The 26,770-nt window shown below is 34.8% G+C and overlaps 3 protein-coding genes across 4 annotated transcripts; 1 reads left to right on the top strand and 2 right to left on the bottom strand.

Annotated features, from left to right (window-relative positions):
• Window positions 1-794: 794 nt before the first annotated feature.
• Window positions 795-5,237, top strand: LOC130729009 (peptidyl-prolyl cis-trans isomerase FKBP19, chloroplastic). Of its 2 annotated transcripts, none has more exons than XM_057580616.1 (10): window positions 795-963; window positions 1,034-1,180; window positions 1,799-1,884; window positions 1,975-2,025; window positions 2,358-2,438; window positions 2,525-2,569; window positions 2,808-2,863; window positions 3,468-3,543; window positions 3,618-3,770; window positions 5,099-5,237. In XM_057580616.1, the coding sequence occupies exons 1-9, from the start codon at window positions 864-866 to the stop codon at window positions 3,711-3,713; spliced, it is 738 nt and encodes a 245-aa protein (XP_057436599.1). In that variant the 5' UTR covers window positions 795-863; the 3' UTR covers window positions 3,714-3,770; window positions 5,099-5,237. The 2 variants fall into 2 exon arrangements, with proteins under 2 accessions (XP_057436599.1, XP_057436598.1); XM_057580615.1 differs by lacking the exon at window positions 5,099-5,237 and adding an exon at window positions 4,230-4,612 and having other exon boundaries at window positions 796-963.
• Window positions 4,915-6,917, bottom strand: LOC130729011 (protein HEADING DATE 3A-like). The gene is made up of 4 exons (XM_057580618.1): window positions 6,685-6,917; window positions 6,340-6,401; window positions 5,429-5,469; window positions 4,915-5,308 (listed from the first exon to the last, which is right to left on the bottom strand). The coding sequence occupies exons 1-4, from the start codon at window positions 6,883-6,885 to the stop codon at window positions 5,076-5,078; spliced, it is 537 nt and encodes a 178-aa protein (XP_057436601.1). The 5' UTR covers window positions 6,886-6,917; the 3' UTR covers window positions 4,915-5,075.
• Window positions 6,918-10,308: 3,391 nt separating this feature from the next.
• On the bottom strand, window positions 10,309-11,959 carry LOC130729008 (uncharacterized). The gene has a single exon (XM_057580614.1). It carries the CDS (start codon window positions 11,764-11,766, stop codon window positions 10,462-10,464), a length of 1,305 nt encoding a protein of 434 aa, XP_057436597.1. The 5' UTR covers window positions 11,767-11,959; the 3' UTR covers window positions 10,309-10,461.
• Window positions 11,960-26,770: the final 14,811 nt, after the last annotated feature.

Genomic DNA, 26,770 nt, shown 5'->3' with positions numbered 1-26,770 from the left:
CAAATGTTAGATCTAATCACGAATAGTCTAGATTAAAACATTCTCATGTGAATTTTTTAAGTGATCACATAACTATGACTATTAGGAAGATTCAACCATGTACTAATTGGGTTCTTTTTAAGAAAATAATGTAAAAAATAAAACAATCTACCAAAAAAGTTAGTTTAAATTAATTTACAAACATGGGAATGTTTGCGACGGAAATATATCCGTCGCCAATTCTATCATAGATTTACAAAAACCACATTCGTCGTCTAATATTACTGACAGAAACTATGTGATGGAATTTGCGGCGAAGTGAATACCTCTCTAACATTGTGTTTGGTAGGAGTGAATTAGGGTAGAAAGAGATGAGAGGAAAAAAGATAGGGGAGGGTGCGAGAAGTTACCTTGTTTGGTGAGAGAGAGAGCTGCATAAGTGGGGCCCACCCCTTTACGGGGTCTCTCCGGTTTTATACCGCCACTTTCTTACTTTAAAAAAAATGAATAAGAAGTTAATTTTTTCTCTAGCTTCCACCTCATTATTTATCATATCTTTCTTTTATCATACCAAACAACTTCTTAAATTCACTCTATTTCTCACTTATTTCTCCCTACTCAACTTCTAGTCCGTCGCTAAATTTATCCCACTCACAAGGATTTTTTTGACGGATGGTATTTTCGTCGCAAACGCCTTGACATATTTGTGACGATTTATTTGCTGTCGCAAAGTCTCTGACACGAACTTTGTGGCGGATTTATATTCCGTCGCAAGTGATCAAATTCTCGCTGCATCTTCCATATTGATAAACGAGGTGGGTGTATAATAAATGTTATCTTGAATATTGGTGCGAAATCTAGCAAGTTCCACAGCAGCTACGGTTATGGCTTCAATTTCATCGTTATCTGTTGCTTCTCTTTCCCTCCCCAAATCTCATTCTCAATCTCAGGAGCACGACAAATTCTCCGATGCTTCTTTCTCCGGTGCGTTCGGTCTCACTGCTTTTACTTTCCTTTCCTTGTTAATCTATCTATAGTAACCGCTTTCTTTCAGCCAAAAGCAACGCTAAGAGTACTGGTAGTTGTTGTTGTTGCTCGCCATCGTTGGAACGAAGAAAGATGATTCTCTCTTCCCTCGGCATCGTCGCCGGAACCTTGTGCAGCGCCGGAAGAATCGCTCTCGCGTCTGAATTCGCTGACAGTAATTAATTCTCTCCCAAAACTTGCTTCTCACTTTTCTAGTTTTCTACTTACCTTTGCTGAATTTGTAGTCACAACTGAATTTGCATTTGTAGACTAGAGATAGATTCTTGTGTCAAGTGTGAATTATCATAAAATTGTAATTTGAAGAAAACCAGTGTGTGTAGTTGTAATTGGAAGTAGGAGATTGCTTCAGCATGTTCTGCATGCTATGTGGAAAGAAGTAACTCTATTGTTTTTGCCTTTAGTGATAATAGGCTTGAATTTCCATCTTATGTTTATCATAAATATGATGCTGTTGAGCCACACAAATCAGAGAGAAATTTGTTCTGTGAAGTGTAAGCTATGGTGAATATAAGAATGTAATCTGAAGAAGGCCACTGTGTGCGTATTTATAATTGGAGGAGGAAAATGATTGAACATGTTATGCATGCTGTGACGAAGGAAGTGCCGAAGTGATGTATTTGTTTGTGTCTTATGTGGTGATGATGCATATAGGCTTGAATTTGATTCTAATTTTTGGCAAAAATATGATGCTGTTGAGCTACATTGGATTGAAGAAAGTATAAAAATGAGAAAGAAACATACTTGCAATATGACGTGTAATTTGAACATGCAGTGCCAGCGCTTAGAGGGAAGGACTACGGTAAATCAAAAATGCGATACCCGGACTACGTAGAAACTGAATCAGGACTCCAATATAAGGTGAGATATTGCACGTTGCAAATACTTTATGGTTAGGCATGCTGCTTCTTTTTTATTTTATACAGTTCATAACATATATTGAGAACGCAGGACTTACGACCAGGGGATGGCCCAAAACCGAAGATTGGAGACACAGTAGTGGTAAGGCACTGATCATTTCTTTTATTGTTTTTAAAATCAATTTGTTAGAAGTCAGGTTTAGCCAGTTACATTTGGATATAGTGGCTCTTAATTAAAATGAAAACATTGTCTTTATCAATTTTTCTCCTGCGCTGTAGAGTGTAACTAAACTAGCAAACTTTTATTGGCTCTCTGGAATGATTTTGGGTGGGTATCTTTTGCACGGAATTGACAACTTTAGTGAAGAAAATTAGAGTAACCTGTATTTCTCCAAATGAACCCTTTCTAGATACTATTGTTCTCTCTTCAAATTAGATAACTGAAGCAACTTATGGGCTTCAAATTCCATTCAGGTAGACTGGGATGGCTACACCATAGGTTATTACGGCCGTATATTTGAAGCCCGAAATAAAACAAAAGGTGGTTCCTTTGAGGTATGAAATGCTTTGCATCATTTAACCAGACACTGAAGGAGTGAATGATTATAACACACCTATTGTGTTTTTTTTCTGACATGCAGGGTGATGACAAGGCCTTCTTCAAATTCAAAATAGGATCACAAGAGGTGAGAGACTTCTTCATTGACAACTTGAAAGGATTTTGTGATAGGTTGTGAGCTCTATTTCACTGATAATGCTCACATTATCTGCTGCTATGCGTGAAACAAGTGATGTAGGATGCGAATCATAAGATAGGATAACAAAAGCATAAGTCAAAATCAAAAGATTCAAAACCAACTGGTTCTACTAGGTCATAATTATTTTGCTCTGAGGACTGATTTCTTATGTGCTTTGAATGTTTAGGTAATACCCGCTTTCGAGGAGGCTGTTTCAGGCATGGCTCTTGGGGGCATTAGAAGGTGCTGCATCAATATTTCTAGAAATACTTTGACACATACTATGTGGCTGAGTTGTGTTGTGTTCAAGTTTTTTCCTGCCAATCCAATGGCCTGAACTTTTGTGTTTTGTGAAGAATGGTATTATGAATAACATTAAGTACCATGGATATCACGCCAACAGTTGGTGATGGCATTCCATGAGGCAAAATACTTTTTTTTTGTTGAACTGCAGCTTCTATCAATTCTAACTCAGGATTTTGGGAGACCTAACAACATCCTTACTTTATTTTGCTGACTGAGAACTTCTTTCAATTCTAACTATGGATTCAGGGCACTTCACAACATCCTGAATTTCCTAGGTTGAAATTGTGAGTCACTGGAATATTTGGTTCAGAATACAACAACAACCAAAGCCTTTTACTCACGAGGCGGGATCAGCTATATGGATCAAATGATACCATAATATCCTATATATTTAGTTCAGAATCTTTTGCTTACATTTTTTAATCCATTAAAAACTGAATATGCTTTAAAACCTACGCACATGTGCAATGGATTCATATACTGCCTAGAGAGATGTTTAAGGAGAGAAATGCAAATTTCACTATGTTCGTCAGTGATGCAGGGTAATTGTGCCCCCTGAACTTGGATATCCTGAGAATGATTACAATAAGGGTGGCCCAAGACCAACAACATTTTCGGTAAGAGTTGAGTCTTCTTTTACCAACTATCTGAATTGTTTCTGAGGAAGATGCAATGAAAATATGTGTTGCAGGGCCAACGAGCCTTGGATTTTGTGCTAAGGAACCAAGGATTGATAGACAAGACTCTATTGTTTGATATCGAGCTGTTGAAGATTATTCCAAACTGATTTGTCAAATTCTGCATTGATCCTGGAATATTTGTATATTACAATCAGAACATTGAGGTTAGTTTCTCTGACATCACTTATAGTATTATCAGCATTCGTATATGTTGTGCAAGAAAATAAGCTACTTTGAGCTTATTTCAATAATCTTCTCGAATTAAGTTATAAATAAGTTTAATTAAGCTATTTAGTCAAACACACCCTAATTCTTTGTCAGTGCCATGCTGCAATTTTCTAGAATAAGTTTATTGGCCTAACAGTGCACCTTGTGAGTACTTTCTGATGAGTTTTGTCCTTGGTGATTGTTAGAGTATAATATAAAACCATTAAAGTGGCCCTTACCGAACAGCTTAAGCTTTTGGGATAAGTGGTTGCTTGACAATGATTAAGATTATCGTCTGTGTTTTGCAATCCGTTTGTTGTATTAAATACATGAAATATAATAATATAACAAGCAAGAGCTACAGTGAATTTTGGAATGCCTTCTCATTATATTCAATAACTTGCTTTTGGTTGTAGGTCTACCACTCTACCTACTTACAGTGGATATGAGGATGCATGCTTCATCATGCAAAGGGTTGTCCTGTCCTGTAGTCTTTTTATTAACATTGACATTTGATGCTTGCCTTTAAAAGCTGAAATATCTGTGGCAATTTGACCTGGTAATAGATGCTACATGTTGTATTTGCATGTATATTGTGGTCTTGTCCCTTGTTGGTTTCCCCGGTAATAGAGCATATGTATAGTGCAACGTTCAAAACAAGTCTCCTCAACTATTGCAAACTTTGATTGACTATATGTACATGGGAAGTGACATCCAAAGGTTCCATTCAATTCTTGGATTTGGGATGCATTGATGCTGAAGTCTTTTTTATGTATGTCCTATTTTTTTTTTTGGTCAATTGTATGTCCTATTTAGTTATGCATTGTCATCCTCATCCCTATCTGATGGGCTATGAAGTTTGTTATAATAGCAGCCCAAAATCTCAAAGAGAGTTATATATGCACTGTTTAAACAAAAGAAGAGATCTTTGGACCCAAAAAACAAAGGACAGATCTTTCAGAAAATTCAGAAATTTATTCTTGCATACATAATAAGCCTTATATGCAGGCAGCAAACAGAGCTAACTAATGCTTTGAATGACTGGCATAGATTTTTAAGATCCAATAAACACTGCTCAAGTGACATGTTTCTGTCTGAAAGAGCTTATTTAATGGCAATTTTTGAAAGGATTATTATAATATATCGCTGTCTTTAATAATTAGATCAGCAGAATTAAGTTTGGGTTTGCTTAATCTTCATATGCATTATCTCATCAAATTAAGGGCTTAATTACCTAGTAATTAATTCATCATTTTGATTAATTATCTCCTGCTGTTCCTTGCAGTACTCCTAGCATCTCGTTGACAGTTGAAGTATGTTGCAGCGACAGGTGATCCAAGATTGTAAACCTCGGCAAAGTCTCTAGTGTGAAAATTTTGGCGCCACCCAGGTGCATGTAGTGTTTGTCTACCCCCCAACTGACGAAACAGCACAAAAACTATACGATGAATCCCTGCTGTTGGTCGTGGACTTTCATAAGATACAATCTCTTCTCCTACCAAATCAAATACATTAAAAAAAAGTCGATAATATTAACTAGCAAGAAATTAAATTTAATGAAGTGAACATTTGTCATGTAATGATCAAATCAGATAAATAAAAGCTGTGTACGTACCAAAGTTTGCTCCTGTAGTTGCTGGAATATTGGTTACTAACCTAGGCATTTGGAAAATGAAAATCTAGTGAATAATATTAACACAAAAGTTAAATCTAATGAAGTTAAATAAAAATTTGACTTTGCTCTAGTCATAGTGAGTATGACATTAAAATTAATGCCCTTACACTATTAACTATAGCATGGAAAGTGATCTTATGCATAGTTTCAACAATGGTAATTCTACACAAAAGAGTAGGGGTGTTCAAAAATGCGATCCCATTTTGTCTTTCATAGTCGGGTTGGGTCGTTTTTTTCATCTTAATATTACGCTGAAATTGAAATTGGGTTTGTTTGATCTTTCACAACTGGGCTTGAATTGAGGAATTTTTGTGTGTGTAGAATTTGGACGAATAACAATTATAGAGTGTGCTCTTCTTGGGTTTGTATTTTATCGTAAATTTAGAGTGCTCTTCCAAGTTCATTTATTAAATATCCTCTTATTGCAATTTCTAACATCTTAAAAATCCCAAGTTTTTAGGAGTAATTCTGTAGCGAATTATGTTAAAAACAAGTACACCTATAAAACATGTCTTTACTATTAACCTTTAGTATATGTCATTTATAATATATTTTTTATATGCTAAAATTAATTTGTAGAAAAGCTTTATTGAATTGTGGACTATATTTTTCTTATCCCACGTAGACAAAAATATTTTAGCAGTGCAGAATAATATGGACAAGTGAATGAAAATGATGGAGAAGGACTTATGTGGTAAGAGCTAGGGGCATAAGGGTTGGGTGGGATGAAGAGTTCAAACCCTGAGGAGGAACTATTTTTTTTTGGTACATCGAAAAGATAAATTGTACCCGCCAAGAACATTTGCCTGAAAAAAACAGACACATGAATGAAAGTGAGGGGAAGTACTTACCAATGCAAATATTCCCTTTGATGTGGATCACCTGGGCTAGGTGAATCAGGATCCACCATGATCTGCAAATTAACTGCATGGATTAATAAAATGTATACATATATAGTTATGAATACCATTTCCGCTTATAATTTGTAGAGTTCGATTTGTAATTATGTGTAATACATAACATTGAAGTTTACGATGAGAAACACTTATAATTTACAATATCTGACTATCTGTTACATATAGTTATGAATATTGAAATAAAAAAGTTACACCCTAAAACATGCATGCTATTGCTAGCTAAATATATAATAAATTAACCAATGTTGTTTGTGGATTATTATGAACATGTTTAATTACCAGAGTGTAAAAGGTCCTGAGGTCATGACCACCAACTTCAACTCTTGGTTGGCTGGCGATTTGGGAAGGCCTAAGCTCACAACAGTTGATAACTTGTGAGGTATTGTTATAGACAACCCTTAGAGAGATAGAACTTGTAAAAGGATCTAAGACTTCTCCTATTACACCTCCAACAACAAGAGGATCAGTTGATCTAGGCATTGCGCCTTCACTTGTTTGGGTTTGATTTGAACGAATGTTGCATATATATCCCTCTGCAAATATGTACTGGGTTGATTTTACAGATTTGCCATTGATAGATTCTCAATTAAATAATGTATAAAGGTCAACTTTAATTCGTTATTCTTACACCACACTTTTTGCAAAACACAACTTGATAAGGAGGATTTTGCAATCAGAACAAAAACTATTTATGCAGCTTGCTGAGATGAAATATTCTACTCACTTATTCTTTGAGTGTTCTGCATATTTGTCTATGGTATATATGGTATTCGATTTTGAACTAATTATAGGTTTCTATTCAGCTTTGTATCAGAGTCCTCGAGAGCATTTCATCTAATTCCAAGTAATCTATTCTTGTTTTCAACTGCAAAAGAAATTGAAGATTTATATTACAATTTGGCATGCGACTATATGGTACTTTGGATATTGCTCAAAATGTGTTTTTGAATTCCTCAAGGTTTTGTTTTCAAAATATTGTGCGGTTAATTAAACTAAGATGTTGCCGTTGGCAGTGGCGGAACTAGAAATTTTAGGAAGCCTAGGCAAAATTTTTGATTAAGTCCCTAAACTTTGCCTTCCTTTAAATTTTGCCTTTTCTCTAAAAAAATTTTTGGCCAAAAAACCTACCTAGTCCAAAGAGATTTTTATTTTTTTTTTCTTTGAGCCAGGGCATTGGACCTACCAAGCCATGTGGTAGGTCCGCCACTGGCCGTTGGCTGCAATTCACTTCACATTTCTTTTGTCCGGAATTCAATCCCCCTCATAAACTTTAAGCTAGGGTTGGTACATTTATCAGCAATTGAATATAATTTCTTGAGTTATGATTCATCTACACCTCTCATATCTTTTTCATCTTTATTTTTTATATATTTCTCTCTTCTCTATCAATTAAATCATCTATCACATCTTTACTCTTTCTCTCTATTCTTCTTACCTCTCTTCTCATCTACCTCTTTCTACCTCATCTTTGAGGTGTGAATAAGGCTATAGCATGTCGACGTTGGTACATTTATCAACAATTGAATATAATTTCTTGAGTTATGATTCATCCACACTTCTCATATTTTTTTATCTTTATTTTTTATATATTTCTCTCTTCTTTATCTATTAAATCATCTATAACATTTTTATTTTTTTTTCTCTTTTCTTCCTACCTCTCTTCTCTTCTACCTCTTTTCACCTCATCTTTAAGGTGTGAATAAAAGATTATTCTCCTAATTTCTTTAGGTACATTCATTATTTAAAAAATATTATATATATACACACACTTGAAACTAAGCTTAAAAAATGAAAATTTAATTAGAATTTAGAGATAAATATTGCAAATACGTACATGAATTAATATTTACGGCATACACCTCGAGAGCGGAATTTGGTGGCAGATGCTTTGGCGAAGACCATGGCGAGCGGGATGGAGAGTGTCTGAAAATATGGCGTCTATCTCCATCTCATATTGTTCTCATCATGTGTCAGGATTCCCTAGTCTAGTTTGTTTTTATTTTCCCATGTAACAAAAAAAAATATATTAGTAGCGGACTTACTAATTTTAATCTAGTCGTAAAATTTGGAAACCACCATGTAATGTTATAAAACAACATAGTTTAATACTTTAATTAAGGGTGCATGCATTTGGGTAAATAGTTTATTTAAGCCCTTATTGAAAGAGATTAATTTATACTATGCACTAACGATGTCAAAAGTTTTATACAGTCACTCAATCACAACCTTCTATTTTCTATTTTAAATATTATTAAATTCAAAATTAATTATGAGCTAGCAAAATGAAGGATGTGATTAAGTGATTTTGAAAAATTTATTTAGACTGTCAGTGCATAGAAATTAATCTCTTATTGAAATAACCTGAAAAAAGTTATATGGAAACCTATACTCTTAATTATAAGTTAATATGAACAACTTATGAAAAATAAGCTCAAAATAAATACTTATAATTAAGCAGGTGATAAACTATTTACCTAAGTTCTCTCAAACACACATTTAAGACTTTGTACTATAAAATAAATTAAAATAAATTCTACCAAACATGACATAATTAGTGTTTCGAATGCATGATAATGATAGGAAAATAAAAGAAATTCTAAATCAGAAAATTAAAGTATGGTAAATAAAAAGGGGTAAGTTGTCTAAATTACCCTATGGGTTGTTTAACCCAATCCTAGGGGGGTTTGTTTAGGGTATGAAAACACGTTCCCGAGAATGTTGAGGTTGAGAATAGGTATTCTGAAAGATTGAAAATTCAGAATTTCGGATATCAATTATTTCCAAGAATGAAATAACCATCAATTTTCCTGTCATTTTTGCATGTTCCTATCAAATTATAGGTTGGGAATCTTTCATTCCCACGAGAAAAGATTTTTTTAAAACATAACTTCCCACTTTTACAACATTCTATCTTATTTTCCAATTTTTAAAATTAAATAAAATTTAACAATATTCCCGAAAATATTAAAAATTTATCAAGCATATTTATAAAATTTATTCAAGAATAACATTAATTCCTAGTCATCTTCCTTGGAATGTAATCACAAACCAAATATCCTAATTTTTTTATAAAAAATGAAATAAAGATTTATGAAATTCCTAACTCATTAATCAGTAATTATAATTTCAAACTTGGTATGAAACTTTTTATATCCACATATAACCCAAAAAAAATATCAAATATTGTTTTATATCTTATTACAAGTTTGAGATCTTTGCGGTGACACGTCGGAGACATGGTGACATTGAAATAGGAAAAAGTGTATCTGCGTTGAGAATCGGAGATGAAGATAAGAAAGAGATGCGAAGACGGGAAATAATGGAAGTCACTCCCAAATCCTGCTCCGCACGGATGATATCTAAAATGAACATCACATAATTAGGATCTACATGTATGGAGAAGAAGCATCTTTAAGCTGCATGGCCTCACGTGAAGATATATATCCCGGGAAGGGATATATTTTACATGTGTGGAGAAGAAGCATGTTCAAGTTCAAGCTTTATGGTCGTCTCACGTGATTAATCGATGCTTTATAGTTGATATTTTTTTTATTCCTTATGCCTTAGAGCAACTCCAACCCACAATTTCTTATCTGGTTTCTTAACACACTATTCAGCACTATTCCTGTGGGCCCTGTCTGTCACATCAGACTTAAGAAACTCCTAAGAAACTGAAGCAGATTTTGCTCCAACCCATGGTTTCTTAAATTACTATTTGAAGGGTCCCACCCGTGTCCCACCATACAACATAAATTAATAATATTTATTTTCACTCAATTTAGATTTAAAATTTAATACTAAATCAATACTTCAACTTAAAAATAATTTAATTAAAATTAATACGAATTTAATTTAAATTTAATTTTACTTAATATTTAAAACAATTAAATTTAAATATCGGCATGTTAACTTGAAACAAAAATAAAAAAGTACATTGTGTTATTTCTAGCAAAAACAATTTTATTGAATGATAGAAATAAAGACGAAAGAAAATACATGACAATGAAAAATAAGCAACAATACATTTGAAATGAAATACATAATAACACTTGAAGGTTAATTTTCATTATTCTCGTTTTCGGGAAGCTGCCAAATATGCTCCACCAAGTCTGCTTGAAGCTGGTGATGAATTGACCTATCAATTTGATGTGCTCTTCTTTCCAAGATATTTCTAAAAGCGGGAATAGGACCACTTACTACTTCAGCATCCAATATGTCATTATTGACCTGATCATAAACAAAATTACCTCGGTACGTGTTGCGCTCATCTTCAACAATCATGTTGTGCAATATGATGCAAGCATACATTATTGACTTCATCTCATTCGGATGCCAAAAGCGTGATGGACCACGAACTATTGCAAACCGAGATTGGAGAACGCCGAATGCACGTTCAACGTCCTTTCTTGCTCCTTCTTGTCTTTTCGCAAATTTTTGCCTTTTTTCTCCTTGCGGCATTGGGATGGTCTTCACAAATGTAGCCCACGGGGGATATATACCGTCTGCTAGATAGTATCCCATGTTATACATTGTTCCATTCACGCTAAAGTTCACCATGGGAGCATTTCCACTCAAAACCTCATTGAAAACCGGAGATTGATTTAGCACATTAATGTCATTGTTAGAACCTGCAATGCCAAAAAATGCATGCCAAATCCACAAGTCTTGTGATGCCACTGCTTCAAGCATGATTGTGGGCTTTCCATGATCACCTCGGGTGAATTGACCTTTCCACGCAACTGGACAATTCTTCCATTCCCAATGCATACAATCAATAGAACCCAACATACCTGGAAATCCACGAGACTCGCCCCATTGAAGTAAGCGGGTAATGTCTTCCTGGTTCGGGCGCCTCAAGTATGTTTCACCAAATACTGCACACACACCTTCCACAAAATTCTTTAAGCACTCAATTGCAGTACTTTCACCAATTCGAACGTACTCGTCAACACTGTCAGCAGGTGATCCGTACGCCAACATACGAATAGCGGCGGTGCACTTTTGTAATGGTGACAGGCCTTGTCTTCCAACTGCATCGACAGACATTAAAAAGTACGGGTCATGAGACCCAAGGGCCCCTACAATTCTGAGGAACACATGCTTTCGCATTCGAAACCTTCGTCGGAAAAGCTCTTCCGTGTACACAGGATTTTCGGAGAAGTAGTCATTCCACAAGCGCTCGTTCCCAGCTTCACGATCTCTCTCTATCACCTTTCTTGTTCGCTTGGGCCTAACGGTGTTGGCACGTCGTTGATAAAACTCCATCTCCTCCTGCATCATATCTTCTATAGTCGTGTCATTGATAAGTTCGTCAATGACAACGTCGTAAATGTCCAAGTCGGCCATATTGTTTGGATCCATTCTATGACACAATGAGAAACTATCAGTGTAATTGGATAGGAGGAAGACAATATGAGAGGACAAAACAACTCTTGAATGTTGAGATGAATGAAATATGACATGTATAAATAAGAGAAACAACAACGGCTATATTCTCCAACGGCTATATTCCCCAACGGCTATATTCTACAACGGCTATATTCCCCAACGGCTATATTCCCCAACGGCTATATTCTCCAACGGCTATATTCCCCAACGGCTATATTCTCCAACGACTATATTCTCGAACGACTATATTCCCCAACGACTATATAGAACACATAAGTAGAAACGCAGTACACATTAAGAAAAATTCGAATACTGAAAGTACAACATTAATGCAGAATACATAAGTAGAAATGCTAAAATTACAACACTGATGCAATACACATAAGTAGAAATGCTAAAATTACAACACTGATGCAATACACATAAGTAGAAATGCTAAAATTACAACACTAATGCAGAATCAATAAGTAGAAATGCTAAAATCACAACATTGGCACACGCTAAGAAAGACAACAACAAGAATTAAGACATTCCTAGTTCTTTCATGGCGAATTCAACTAGGCGCTGATGCGTTGCTAACTGCACCTCGTTCATTTGTGATGTGTCCTCCATAAGGATATCTTTGTATTCCTTCAATAACCGCGCCTTTTGAAGTTTGTTTTTTTCCTTTTTCACCTCCAGTTCTTCAGTCTTGAGCTTCTCAAAACTCGCAAGGAATCCCAGTTTAGCTTTCCCGATGGCTATCATCTCGGAGTTAGGAACATAATCGAGATCACTTGAAGCTGTGTCTCCTACTTTGGCCTTCCTTTTCTGGTTCTTTTTTCCCAACGGACGGGTTGCTGGTTGTGTGGCCTCATATTCGTCGCCCTCAATTGATGCACTCCGGTCAGACGATGTTGCATACACCCCATCTCCTGACTTCTTCTGCCTCGTTGAACTGGTTGTCATAAATGTTCCCTTCCACTTTGGTTCATCCTTCACCAACCGCCATTCATTCTCATGTTTGAAATCTTTACCCGTATCTACATGATATAATTGATGCGCCGTAGCCATGATGTCCTTATCTGAGTGTCCACTTTTCCAATGATTGACGGCTTTAGTGTGGCAACCGACAAATTTTTGAAGATCAGCATTCAATTTATTAAAATGAGATTTCAGGGATAACCATGTCCTCGAAGGAGAGGCATCGTCGCGGTACTCCTCATATTGGGCTCGAATCTTATTCCAGAACAAATCTGACTTTTGCTCATTTCCCACGACCCGATCGGTAGAAACGTTGAGCCATGATTGAAGAAGAAGTATATTATCTTTACCACTCCATTTGGTGCGTTTCTTTCCGGATTCTTCAAGATCAATATCATCTAGACCCCGTTGAGTAGAAAATTCAGGCTCATCGGGCATAGCCTCACATTGTGTACTTGAGACTTTTGAACTACTGCTGCTACCAGTAGGAGGTGCTTGGTATTGTGGTGGATACATGCAATATTGTGGATTGTTTGGATAAGGCATTTGTGGTGGATATGGTCCCATTTGACCCTGAGGTTGGTTTTGATGGTAGAACGATTGTGGAAACATTTGATACGAAGGATTTTGAACATTACCACCGGTGTGAGGAGGTTCGTTTTGAGGGTGACACATCTGCGGATGTTGGCTTTGTGGTTGATACATTTGCGGATGTGGGTTTTGTTGTTGGAACATCGGCATAGGTTGGCTTTGCGGGCGAATCATCTGCGAATGTTGGTTTTGTTGTTGGAACACCATCATAGGTTGGCTTTGCGGGTGAATCATCTGCGGAGGTTGGTTTTGTGGCGGAAACATAGGCGAAGGTTGCAAACCTTCACTGGTAGGAGGTGTTTCATTGTCGAGCAGTGGATAATATTGCTCATAAGGATTAGACATTTTGAGAAATTTGAGAATTTTTGGACAAGAGAGAAATTGTGAGAGTAAAGAAGCTGGGAATTGAAGGTTAAATACTGGTTTGGGCCAATGAATACAATACTTGTTGTTGTTCTTGTTATTGCTGAGACTATATATAAGGTAAAGATGCTGAGAATTGAAAAACGGTAAGAAAACCGGTCAAACCGGTCAATTCAAAAAAATTCAAAAAAAAAAAAAGCCCAAACGGGCATAAAACCGGCTCCAGCCGGTCTACAACGGTGGGATGACCGGCTCAGCCGGTCACCCACTATAAATACATTTTCTTTTCTCCCATCCCCTTCATTCTAACCCTAGCAGACTCCCTTCCAATCCCTTCCACGCTTTCTTCCTCCTAACCCAGCAGCCTCCCCCTTCCACTCCCTTCCACGCTCTCTTCCTCCTAACCCAGCAGCCTCCTCACCCATCCCCTTCCTCCTAACCCTAGCAGCCTCCCTTCCACGCTCTCTTCCTCAAGCTCTCTCCCTCTCCACCTAGCCGCCTCCTTCCTCATTTCTCGCTCACCCACTCACTGTCTCCTACCACGCCACGATCCACCCACGAATCAGCCTCCACCGCCCCTCTTCCATGCGCTCAAGGCCTGATATCTCTCAAAAGAGCTTTCTTTTCACACATGCAAGCCGATTTGAGGCAAGTTTATGTTGATTTTGTTGATTTTCGTCAGTTCCTGTACTCTTCTATTGAACTTCTCTCATTTCCCTTCCAGATTGGAGCAAAAAACAACCGGATCGGAGCTCCACCGACCCTTTCAGCTGCTGTGTTTTTTGGTTTTTATTTTTTCTATGTAAAAAATTCATCTTCACAACATTTCATTAGCTTTGTAATTATTTTCTTATTTTGTTGAATAAAATTTATGGAATTGTGGTATATGTTCATGCTGTGTGTGCTGATTCCACATTCTGTTTCTTTCCCTCTGAACATTTCATTAGCTGTGTGTTGATGTTCATTCTGTTTCTTTCCCTCTGAAATCCGTTGATGCAAAGTGAGAGAAAATATCATTTTTTTAATCTAAGAAACCAAAAAGCAGAGTTCCTTGTGGAAGGAACTCTGCACTGTTGCTAAGAAACCAAAAGTGCCAAGTAAGCAAACTCCAATGCAGCCACAAAATAAGAAACAGATCTTAGCAACTCCAGCTGGGTTAAGAAACCAGCGTTGGAGTTGCTCTTATGCCTTTCACATCGATCCATACACAAATTAACTGAATTTTAGAGTCACGCATCCGATAGAGTGCGAATATTCATATAGGATTGAGTACCTTTACCAACGGATGCTGCCGTCGGCAAAGCACATGGTATTTTATTTACATTTTTACAAACTATCAAAACTGTCAGTAGTCTTTTTATATTTTTAATTAAATTAAACTAACTTTTTAAGTTGAAAATGATATGTTAATTTACCAAAATTATGTACAATAATGTAAAAAAAATGACCGCAACGTCGGCAAATATTGTTGGTAATATTTTATGCCAAGTATTTCCGCCACGTACTGACAGTAGTAATTGTAGGTAAATGTGAATTTTTTTAGGCTTAATTGTTTTTTTAGTCCCTGATGTATTATGATTGTGCAATTTAACTCCCCAATGTTTAAAACGAGCAGTTTAAACTGACGGAGGGACCTAATTTTCCCATTGGTCTCTCTCCGCCATCTCTTTCATCGCTTTCTCCCATCAATCTCCCTCCACCGCTTCTTTCTCCCTCTCTACAGCCTCACCCCTCTCACCACCATCGTGGCTTCGTTTCAAACCCAGCAAAGGTGCCAACATTCTACCATCGATCTTTCACCACCATCTCTGACATCACTCTCGATCTCTTTCTCTCTTTTTCTCTCCTCGCCCCCCCCCCCCTCATCGATCTCTCTCCACCACTTCTTTCTCCCTCTCCAACAGCCTCACCGCTCTCACCACCATCGTGGCTTCGATGGGGATTTGTCCTCCACACTGATTTTAATGTTGAGCAACCTATTTTTCACTGATACTGGAAACATGATCTGCATTCTCCACCGAGCAAATGGGGTTTTGGGTCTCGATGATGGTGGGTCTCCGTTTCTAAAACTCGAATTACCTTTCAGTTTTTGTTTGCTCAAAATCTCTACCTGCATCATTTTTGTTTCTTCTTTTCTGATTCTGTCTTCACTATGCTATTTTTGGGTTTTCAGCTTGGGTTGGATGGTTTGATTAGAAATAGGGTTTGGCGTGAGGAAGAAGAATAGTGGATGAGAACTGAGGGGGGAAAAGGGGTTAGGGTTAACAACCATGGTAGTCATGCGGTGCGACCGGTTGAGGGTTTTCATACGTTGAAGAATATGAAGTGAAGATGAACGTGACATGGAGAAAATTAAAAGAAATGCTGAAGTGGTAATTTTTTTAGTAAAATCTTAATAAATATTCTAAATCAGAAATTTCCGTTAGCAATTTGACAGTAAACTAGCGGAGGGACCTAATTTTCACAAATTAAAACTATCGGGATCAAAATTGCTCGTTTTAACATTGGGGAGTTACATCGCACATTCATGGTACATGAGGGACCAAAAGTGTAATTAAGCCTTTTTAAAGGGGAAAATACGGTTGTTAGTAATTATGGTAAATTGGAGCCAAAATTACCGACGAAATTTAGGCCATCGCCAATGACTTACAGTATAAAGCTGTAAAAAAAATGACGAAAGTGTTGGATACAATGCTTGAAGAAAGTAATATTCGTTATAAGAAAAGTGACTTTCTTGGGTGTTGGCGGGAGCTTGGGAGTTGCTTGGTTTTTGGTGGGTTTTTCTAGGGTTTGTAAGGGCTTTTAGTTGGGTTTGTATAGGCTTTGGGTAGATTGGGTTGGGTGCTATATTTTTGGAGCTGTTTTTGCTTTTGCTAACTGGTGTATTTCATGTCTATTTCCTCATTAATATATTTTCTTCTTTCGAAAAAGTTAAATATATATTACTATATTATGATATAAAGTTGTTAAACGTGACGTTCAAAAAAAAAATTGTTAAACGTGTTGTTATTGTTGTTTATATTATAATTGGTTACTGTTAAAATGTTGGTTATTTAACCTGCAATTGAATAAAAGTCTTTTAATTATTATAAATATGTTTGAATTATTTTTATTATGACAAATCAAATTCATGTTCGGACTTTTTCCTCCTGAAGTAAAACTCGAGAGTTCTTCTTGTTCTATATGGCAACATGCAGCCTAGAATGACTTTGTAAGCACAGTGAAGCTACTTGACAACATTATCAAGTAAAATACAACAGATGAACATTATCAAGTAAAATACAACAACTAAAGTCTTCTCCTACATGGACTAAATAGCTTTCTAATCTTCAATCTGTAACCTTACACAATTTTATTTTCTCTCTTTATTCCACAAACACCTAATAAGTCAAGATAGTAGAGCCGGATATTAGGTAGAAGTTGTTAGTAGAAGTTACATAGTAATTTGTCGCCAAAGTGCAACAAAGCAAAACAAACATTCATTAGAGAGAAAAATAGAACAATTGTAGCCAGGAAATCAAAGTATGGAAACTCAATTTCAATTTAAGCATATAATTAACCACTTGAGTGCATCATCCAAAGATATTTTTGATAAGATTAAAAGAAAGAGCAAGAAAAGAAGAAGGTTGCAAATAGTACAATTCAAAATAAATCAAACTTCAGAATTAGACTAAGATATATAGCATAAAAGCATATGATAAACAACGTAAACATCGATGATAATGCCTAAAATCAGATCAGCCTTTACTACTATACTGTTTTGATTGCAAGATCTCAACAAATTTTCCTAACAGTATCTTGTGAATTCATGGGATAAAAGGATACTCAATGAAAACCCTACATCTAAGCCTCTATCTTGGGACTAATGTACTTCACCATACCAAATGGAACATAATTATTCACTACGATGATGTGAAAGAGAACAAACACATAATATGAGTTTGAACCCCTTTTGAAAATCAGGAAAAACTGGTAAAGAAAAGATAGACAGCCAAACAAAATGAACTCTAAGAAATATAAAGGAGGCGGGCCTACCAGCCGCAACTTTCTCCCAATGAATAGAATGGAGTTGGTCTTGGGTAAGGTTGCTTATTCTCCATATCAGATACCTCCTCCAGGTGCTTATTCTTCAATAACTCTTCTTCCTGACCAAAATTCCAAAAACTGAAATTTATTAAGAAAACCAAAATAGTTTCCATGCAAGATGAACGCATCTCTCACAACACAATGGTTGAAATAGAACATTCAAATGTCAAAACATACAAAAAATAAGGTAGGAAAAGTTAAACGTAGAAAGGGAGATGAAAACTTAGTAGAGGGAGGAAAAAGAAACATAAGACCCAGGAAACCCATCTCAAATAAAGGACATAAAATGAAGGAAAAAAGGCCGCGGAAATTCACATACATGATAATACTGTATTAAGAGAATGAACTCCAAGTGTAGAAAATTTGGACTATCCAACTAAGAGGATAAGGAGGAAGGGTGAGGTTTCCAAGTAGTTGGAGAAGGAATGCCAATGATAGAAACTTTAGTTGTAGTTGGAATATAAGCTATACATAATAAACCATTTGAGACCCAGCATAAGATAGTAACAGATTGCATAGAAGAATCCTTTTCTAAACACAAAAAATATGGAAAGAAGGCCAAAAGGAAGGATTCCATTTATAAATAGTCTAGACCACATCTTGCTAAATTAAACTGAAACTCTCAGGTGTTGATGCTGGGAAGGTGGTCTAGACACACATTACTAAGAAAGTTTCACATTTTAAATAGTTAAATCAATAATCTTTAATTGAAGTGACAATATAAAATCAGAAGATAACATTATACCAACTTTGAAGAAGAGGAACACCCACCAAAGGCATAATGAGTTGTTTCCTGAATCTAGAACTTTGTTATTCATGGACTTAAAACATCATATTTATTCCTTACTCTTTTTTTCTTCAATCCAATTTCTACCACCATTGGTATAGCCTTATAGCATTAAGAAATTAAAAGTGGTTATCTAATACATAAGTAGGAGATAAAAATGTTTTCGTACTTGCTAAAATTGTAAGTAAGAATGAAAAGGAAAGAGAAATGAGAGCAAATGAGAATTGTGATGAGAAAAGAAGAGAGATAAATATAAGGTGTAAATAGTATTGGGGTGTGAAAAAACTATGGCACATAAATGCTGAACATCTCAATAAAGACTACTTATATCTTGATTCCTAAAATGTATGTGTGCTGTTGGAGCCAAATTAGCCCCTAAGTTCAACCTTAAATATATGAAATTAATTTCTAAGGGTTAAGTAGAAACCTAAGATGAGCCATGTTGCAAGTCATCCCCCATTTTGGGGCCTGTCATCAAGTTGTCCTAAAAACTTCAGTGCACCAATGCCTTCTGCACATTTTTTCTCACTATGACTTGCAACCATAACCTGCAAGTGTGGATTTACAGAAAAACAAACCATTGCGGCATTAACAACTTTCATCAAAGGAATCAAAAGTGTAAATTGGTAAGCTTTTGTCACAAGTCCAACCAATTGTGGATGTGAGACCAACATAGATGAGTCTTCACTTCAGATAATATCGAAGTAAATAATATGCATTCTCTTATGATTCAAGTCAACAGTATTTTAGACTTCTTAAGAGTTGAGTGAACCAAATTTTATAGAACAAAATTCATTAAACACAGAATTTGCAAATGCAAGCGCTGATAAACAGTAAAGAAATGCAGAGAGAAAGAGAGTGACTAATCATTTTTTTGTCATTGTAGGCTTTAATGCTTTTTTATCATGCTCCTCTTTCTCATTTCTACTTTAGCAACAAAATGAGTATGACAGATTAATTAAGATAAAAACAGAATCATAAAAATTTCTATATTTAAGGATATCAAATTAGTTAAATCACATTACATTGATAGAAACAACAAAAATCATAGTTCAAAATTACTAAATTCAAAGGTGCTAACATAAAGTGGGACAATGCAATAACCTGTTAAATTCTGTAAATTGGAGCAAGATGGCTATCAAAAAACTGATTCTCTTCAGCTCCTTTACTCCTAGGTCTTACCTAGAGCTGTTGGAAAGTACATGTCTTTTTCTTGAGTGCCTTCTTCTTTGCCTTTGGTGGTGTTAATACAACCTTCACTGCAGCACACTTAGTGTCTTCACAATCTGAAACACAAAAAATTTAGTCTGTTTAATTCAATTTATTTATTGCAGTATCAAATACTAATATGACTTCACGCATATAAATTTATCTCAACTCTTTCACTGGTTTTTAAGAATTAATCGATAACAAAATCATATTGCTACTTGGGTAAAAAAAAAGCCAAAAGTTAGATTCCACTGCACTGCATCAGAGAAGTTTATCCTACAATAAACTTCTCTTCCTTTAATAAGGTTTTTCTTAGTTCCTAAGTGTGCTAAGCAGAGACACATTCAAACTACTCATGTAAAGAATAGGAAAGAAACATAGGTATATTAAATTATCCTAAAGGAATAAGAATTTTTTAACTAAAAAGCAATACACCAAACACATACAATGTTAAGTACAGTTAAAACATCTATAATCTATTAAGTCTATTATTCCATCACTATCTAACTCTTCCCATTGGTTCTGTCTTTATATTGTAAGATTTCTAAACCAAACAGCTAGAACCTTTCTCATATCTTCTATAAAGAAAATTGATGCTTCTGGAACCTGCAGATAAAAGAAAGATTTTCAATTATATAGAAATTCTATATTCTTGAGGAAAGTACCTATTTGCATATAAGGAACCATGCTTTGACAGCACAACATAGATAAAGTAGAGATATTTGGATCAACTCTCTAACTCAACTCCTCACATATCAGTTGGAAAAGTACATAAAAAGTTATGTGACTATTTATCTGAGCACCGACAGTTCTCATTTGCACCTTAATATAATTACATTGAAAAATGGGAAAAAATGAATAGGAAACAACCATCCATGCTAATGAAATTAATTTGGATCTTTATTTCTTGCCTTCAATATCTTTTCTTCTATAAGCTAATTGAAAGAAGTGGTCCTGCAATATACGATAAAGATGCTTGCCATTGAAAGACCATATGTTGAAACCATTTTCCATTTCATGAACTGAAGTCACAGCAGTTGTTACATACCTGTAGTATAAAAAGGGTAATCAATATAAATTTGTCATAAATAATAAGTCAAGATTCAGTATTCATAGGTAACAAAAATCCAACACTTCTAAGGCAAATGCCATTTTAGACTGATTTTACACAATATTAAGCCACAAATTTCTGCCTTTATTTGTTGTACCAGTACTAATATAGCTTCTAGTTAGATCCCATTCAATATCTGTTGACATAAAATGTTCAGCAGCAGCCATGATTTCAAGCTCATTGACATTGTAAAATTCCAACATTCCATTTAAGCCTTTCAACCAGTTAAAAACAAATAAAGAGAGAAAATTACCTCAGCATCAATCAAGACAAGTAGCAAAGCATCTAGTTTAGAAGGTTCAACCGTTGGTGCCATCTCCCACTTCCTAATAACCCTTGCTCTGATCTTCCATGCTTCTCTACCGGGGCATAAGTTTCAAATGGAGTTCATCTGTGCAGAAAATGGAGAAATAAAACAGATCAGTGAAATCAGTGGAAATAGAGGAGATTTCAAATTTCAAACAGAACGAATAGGAATCTGAAAATTGGGATATGGAATTGTGTTGAATGGGAGTTCACAGCATGGGGTATTTAAAGCCAAAATTTGAAACTGAACTGATAGGACCACAGCTCTAGTAGATGTAGGTAATCATAATGCAAAAATCTAAAGAAATTAATGGAGATTTGGATTGATACTGACAATTTGACCACATAATCGACCTTTGTAGATGCATTCAACCCTAAAAATTTGGCTACTGAGGAGAGGGAATGACGAATGAACAGGAACCGGCGACGGAAAGAAAGGCCTCATCAGATCAATCGAAATGACACAATTGATGGATTGGTGAGAAGTGGGTGGAAAGAACAACATAAACACGGAATCACAACTAGGGTTTGGATGAAAGTGGAGAAAAAGAAAGCAGGGAAGGAGAAGTCAAGGCAAAAGAAGATGATGAATGTACAGTGGAGTGGGTAGAAAGAGAGATGAAACACGCGATTAGAGATGGGGATTGGGGAGGAAGAGTACTGGCGTGGGAAACGACATCGTATCCCACATTCCAGTTTAAAAAAAAAACGAAAACTAAAGAAAAAGAAAGACAGGTGGCGCAAGCTGATTTGATGTTTTGTAGGAATAGTGAAATGCAAACTTGAGAATAAGAAGTAGTAGATAAGAGCTTCATGACTTAGCTTTCCGCCAAAGCTCATAAACCTTCCAGCAATCCATCTCAAAACGGAAGCACAAAACCACTAGCAATGGCAGTAACGACGACAACACTTGAAAATGAGATGCGGAAGCAGCATCCAGCACCTCACCCATGTGGTTATGAACAGTGGCGGATTCAGGACCCCGAGGTCAAGGGTTCAATTTTTATTTTATTTTTTTGAATGGAGGGGGTTCAAATTTTTCAAATGAACACATCAGTAAAAATTTAATTAAAAACAACTTTAATATGTTTATACATGATAAATCATACAAGTCATAGTCGTCCTCTACGTGATGTCATATTCTAAAATCGTTGAACAACTTACATTAACACTAGCTATCATTTTCTCCCTCAATCGAGGGAAAATTGAATAAAGTTAAATCTTACATAAAACTTGCAGAAAAATATAAAATCGACTTTCTCTTATCATTTTACTTACTAATGAAAATAACAGCCAAATAAGTAAAAAGTAAAAATAAAGGAAAAAGTATATGTCACTTAAAATTCTGTATCTGCAAATATTTATGTATATATGCACATGCATATGTATGTATGATTCATTAATATCTATCATTTTAGTATCACTTTTGACATTTAATAATTATTTCTTAGACTTCTAAGTACTACAATTGAACTTCCATTGTATTATATTGAATTCATGCTCTTTCGTTCTGTTTATGTTATTGGTTGCCTACAAATGAAATTACCAAGTTTGACAAATCCAGTTATGAAAAACTACTTATGGTAACCGTTGAGTATTCCAAGAGAATGAGTCATTTGTCATAAAAATAAACTATCTATTAGAAAATACTTAACAATTTTGTTAACCAAGCAATTGGAATTGCCAAATAGGAATATTTACCGCGGTGCTTCAACTCATTGTTATTCATGTAGTAAAAAAGTATTCACTCCTTTGGTGGAGATTACATGTCATGATGATGATTTCAATGCTGATTACTTCACGTATCCCTAATCAGCATTTTGAAAAATATGAGATCTTAGTTTAAATTGACCAACTGAGATGAGAAATCTAAACTGAAAACACCAGAAACATATATTATTCTCATTGAACGTTTCCAATTCAGTAAATATCAGATGAATGAATAATTCGATTGTTTTCAAGAACTAAGTAAAACTTGAAACAGTTCTCACTTCTTAGTTGGGTGGCACTTAGGGTAGCGAGAGAAAGCTAGAGGGTGAGGGCTGAGTGCGCGTGTGTGTGAGAGTGTAAGAGGAGTAAGTCAGTGTGAGTCTTTGGTGCAAATAAGTGCAAAACTTAATCTACTAATATAATTTAAAATTTTTAGAGGGTTAAAAAAATATTATATAGGGGGCTGGGTAAGTGCAAAAATTTTTTTTGAAGAGGTTCATCTGAATTCAGGGGTACATATTGAAGTGGCTCCGCCACGGTCACGAGCCACAAAACCAAATACAACCACTGTGGAATCCACTACAGAAGCATTAAAATTGACTTTGATCATACGATGCTAATAATTTTGATTTGTGTTAGATGTATTTGTAATGTGATAGACGTATTATATATATATATTAGTAAAGCTCACTTGAGCTAAGTATTAAGTACAAATACACATGAGAACCTACATACATTAGTAAAAAAACTGGTGTTTTAATGAGATAGCTTAGTGAGTGAATGAACGGGTAGTGGAAACTTGTGCACTAATGATTTCAGTTTTAAACTTAATAAATATCAAATGTATAAGCAAAAGAGTAACATCCATGCCAAAAGTGTAACATACCACAAAGTTATATCTTCAAATGGTTTTAGCACAGTACCTTAAATTAAAATCAAATTTAATGTTAATTTTAAACTAATATCAATTTAGTCCAAGAAAAAAAAACTATTAACAATAAAGCATACTTCCGCCAAAATTAATCTTGATATGCAATGGTCTTAGTTTGCTGTCCAATTTTCTGCAGGAATATATGTCTATTTTTCTTAAACTCACAAACTCTTAGAATTCCTTAACATAGTAACTCCGAAGAAAAACTAACATTAAATTAAAAATAGTGGCATGATGGCAATACCAGTGTCAAAAACTGAATAAAATTGTTAATGTCAGGAGGCTATTCAACTATCTACATTAAATAAATAAAAATAAAATGTATTATATTGAACCATGCATCTATTATATCTCTATATAAACAAACCAGTGAAATCACTCACAAACTCAAATTATTCATATTTCTTAGACTTTAGCTGCTGGTGAGAAAAAATGACAATTGTCTCTAACTACTTCAACAAGTATGTCATTTTTAATTATTTTAGTTAATTTCAAAATTGCTTTTTTAAATTACTCATTCTTATTTCTTTATTGCAGGAGAAAAATCATCAACAACAACAAGAAACACACATTACTTAGTGATATATCCCCGTTGCAGATGATTGGAAAATAAAACTGTGAGTTTCACATATATGGTAATTTACTAAACAATTCTTCTCATTCAATTGAAATCATACAAATATATCATCATTTCTATATTTATATGACACAAATCAGTAACAAAGTGTGAGCCACATAAATTTATATATTGCACTAGAAAGATAAGTGTAAAATGTAGTACTCTCTATATTCTTGATAAGAAATAGGAATCTTTCACTCATCAATATTGTCATATTATGGGAAAAAAATAACAACTTAATCATTCAAAGGGAACAAATGACGTCCATCCTGCAGTTAGATAGAATCTATTTTTATGTTCGTGAAAGTGATTTTAAAAGAACTTCTATGCCACCAGCAATGGTAAACAACCACATCAATCTTGATAAAAAAAAAATTAGCACAACTGATAACATCACTGCAATGACTAAATCAATATTAGAAAAAAAAAATAGTAGACTACCACGTTCATTTCAATACTAATCTAATTAAGTAATTAAATTTCTTTTATATCAATAAAAAAACTACTCTCATTTCAATCTCAATAGAAATCTACCTATTTTTTCTTCCAATGAAGCAAAAAAAAAAAATCTACTTGTTTAATCCTTTTTTCCCTTATTAGAGAAAGAAAGTGTGAGAATATCATAACTCAATTATATTTAATTATACATATATTCTAAATCTTCTTCTAAATAATAGCTTTCTTACCTTTCTGCAAATTTAAATATTACAATTAAAAAATACAAATTAAAAACGAACCCGTGCAACGCACGGGTTTAATTTCTAGTGATATGTGAAATTAATTTATTTGTTACTGGTAGTATAAATATCTTTAAAAGATATTGAAAAAAAGTATTATATTATTTACAGAGTAATGGAAGACTCAAATATAGGAACTCAAGAAACTGTTGTTGTCTTATACAAAGAGCAAGGATTGAGGGAGACGAGCGGAAGAAACTACCTCTGCTTTTGAGAAAAGAATTTTGAAGATGGATAAAATTATTGATAGACTTAAGAAAACCAGAGCTGCAAAAAAGGATGTGCATGAAAGTGTTGAATCATGTGATGAACCAAAGTAATAATTGTAATAAAATAATTAAATAATAGCTTTAACATTATTATTGTTAATGTTGTTAGTTTTTATTATGGTTTCTATTATTATGAATATTATTGCATATCTCTTTTAATTGTTATAAATATGTTAGAATTATTTTCACCACAGTAGCACCAAATTTATGTTGAGCTGAACGATTATTCAATTACAACTCTTCTTTATTTTTTATCTGAATAGTTTTGATTAATGAAATATATACTAATGGTTTTATGCGCCATATAGTATCATGCATCGTCATTACACTCTTTGAATCTGATTATGTAGCTTAGTCGGTCGCTTAATCACCCTGATTTTTCTATTCTCTATCTCAGTGAAGGTAAATAATAGGGAAATCACATTAGTTAAGTGACCAAGTTATATAATTGAATTCAAAACTTATAATGACGATGGGTGATACTCGGTAATAAATAAAAATATGTATATATATTTTAATGATGAAATTATGTAGTTATGTCTATCATTGAGAATGAAAGGCGAGATGAATTGGATAATTATCAACCTCCACATGAATTTGATGTTGCTAAATAATATCAAAGGTTATTATTGACGTATACAGGACAAATTAGTGCTGACATATACGACTGGTGCTAACTACACTACTACAGAAAAGGCTTTTCGCCACGGTTCCGCACGCCCTTTAGCCACGGTTTAACCGTGGCGATAGCGTGCGTGGCAATTGCTCAATTGCCACGGTTCAAGGGCGAACCGTGGCAATTGATTCTCCTATTACCACAGTTCGTAAAGGGTAACCGTGGCAATAGGGTCCACATATTGCCACGGTTACACACTTAACCGTGGCAATAGAGTTCACATATTGCCACAGTCAAGCGTGTAACCGTGGCAATATATGACCTCTATTGCCACGGTTTTTTAACCATTGCAATATGTTGTACACAAAAAATTGCGCTTATTAAGTAAACATTAAATGTGTTCAATTAGTGTATTGGTTTTTTTAAAATGCATACATTCCTCCATATTTACCCTTTGTCATTTTCTCTCACTAATTAATGGTAAGTGGTAATCAAAACTTGGGAATTGAAAACATATAATTAATGTGGAGGGTAAAAATGGAAGAGTACAAAACATTTTGGTTAGATTATTGTAACTAGGTCTTATATTTAGGAACTTCAAAATTTTGAAACTAGGTCTTATACTCTCTCCGGTCCTATTTATAAGCAACAAAAAAAGAATTCACATAGTTTAAGAAAT

The sequence above is a fragment of the Lotus japonicus genome, chromosome 1, assembly GCF_012489685.1.
Source record: "Lotus japonicus ecotype B-129 chromosome 1, LjGifu_v1.2".
NCBI classification, from domain to species: Eukaryota; Viridiplantae; Streptophyta; class Magnoliopsida; order Fabales; family Fabaceae; genus Lotus; species Lotus japonicus.
This window is presented reverse-complemented; position numbering and strand designations above follow the sequence as displayed.

Bases quoted from the DNA above. Each gene is read 5' to 3' on its own strand.
- LOC130729009 (XM_057580616.1), top strand. From the start codon at position 864: ATGGCTTCAATTTCATCGTTATCTGTTGCTTCTCTTTCCCTCCCCAAA. The intron at 2,026-2,357 runs GTAAGGCACTGA...AATTCCATTCAG, and splicing joins AGATTGGAGACACAGTAGTG to GTAGACTGGGATGGCTACAC. The intron at 2,439-2,524 runs GTATGAAATGCT...TCTGACATGCAG, and splicing joins CAAAAGGTGGTTCCTTTGAG to GGTGATGACAAGGCCTTCTT.
- LOC130729011 (XM_057580618.1), bottom strand. From the start codon at position 6,885: ATGCCTAGATCAACTGATCCTCTTGTTGTTGGAGGTGTAATAGGAGAA. The intron at 5,470-6,339 runs GTAAGTACTTCC...CCAAATGCCTAG, and splicing joins CAAAGGGAATATTTGCATTG to GTTAGTAACCAATATTCCAG. The intron at 5,309-5,428 runs GTACGTACACAG...TTGATTTGGTAG, and splicing joins AACTACAGGAGCAAACTTTG to GAGAAGAGATTGTATCTTAT.
- LOC130729008 (XM_057580614.1), bottom strand. From the start codon at position 11,766: ATGGATCCAAACAATATGGCCGACTTGGACATTTACGACGTTGTCATT.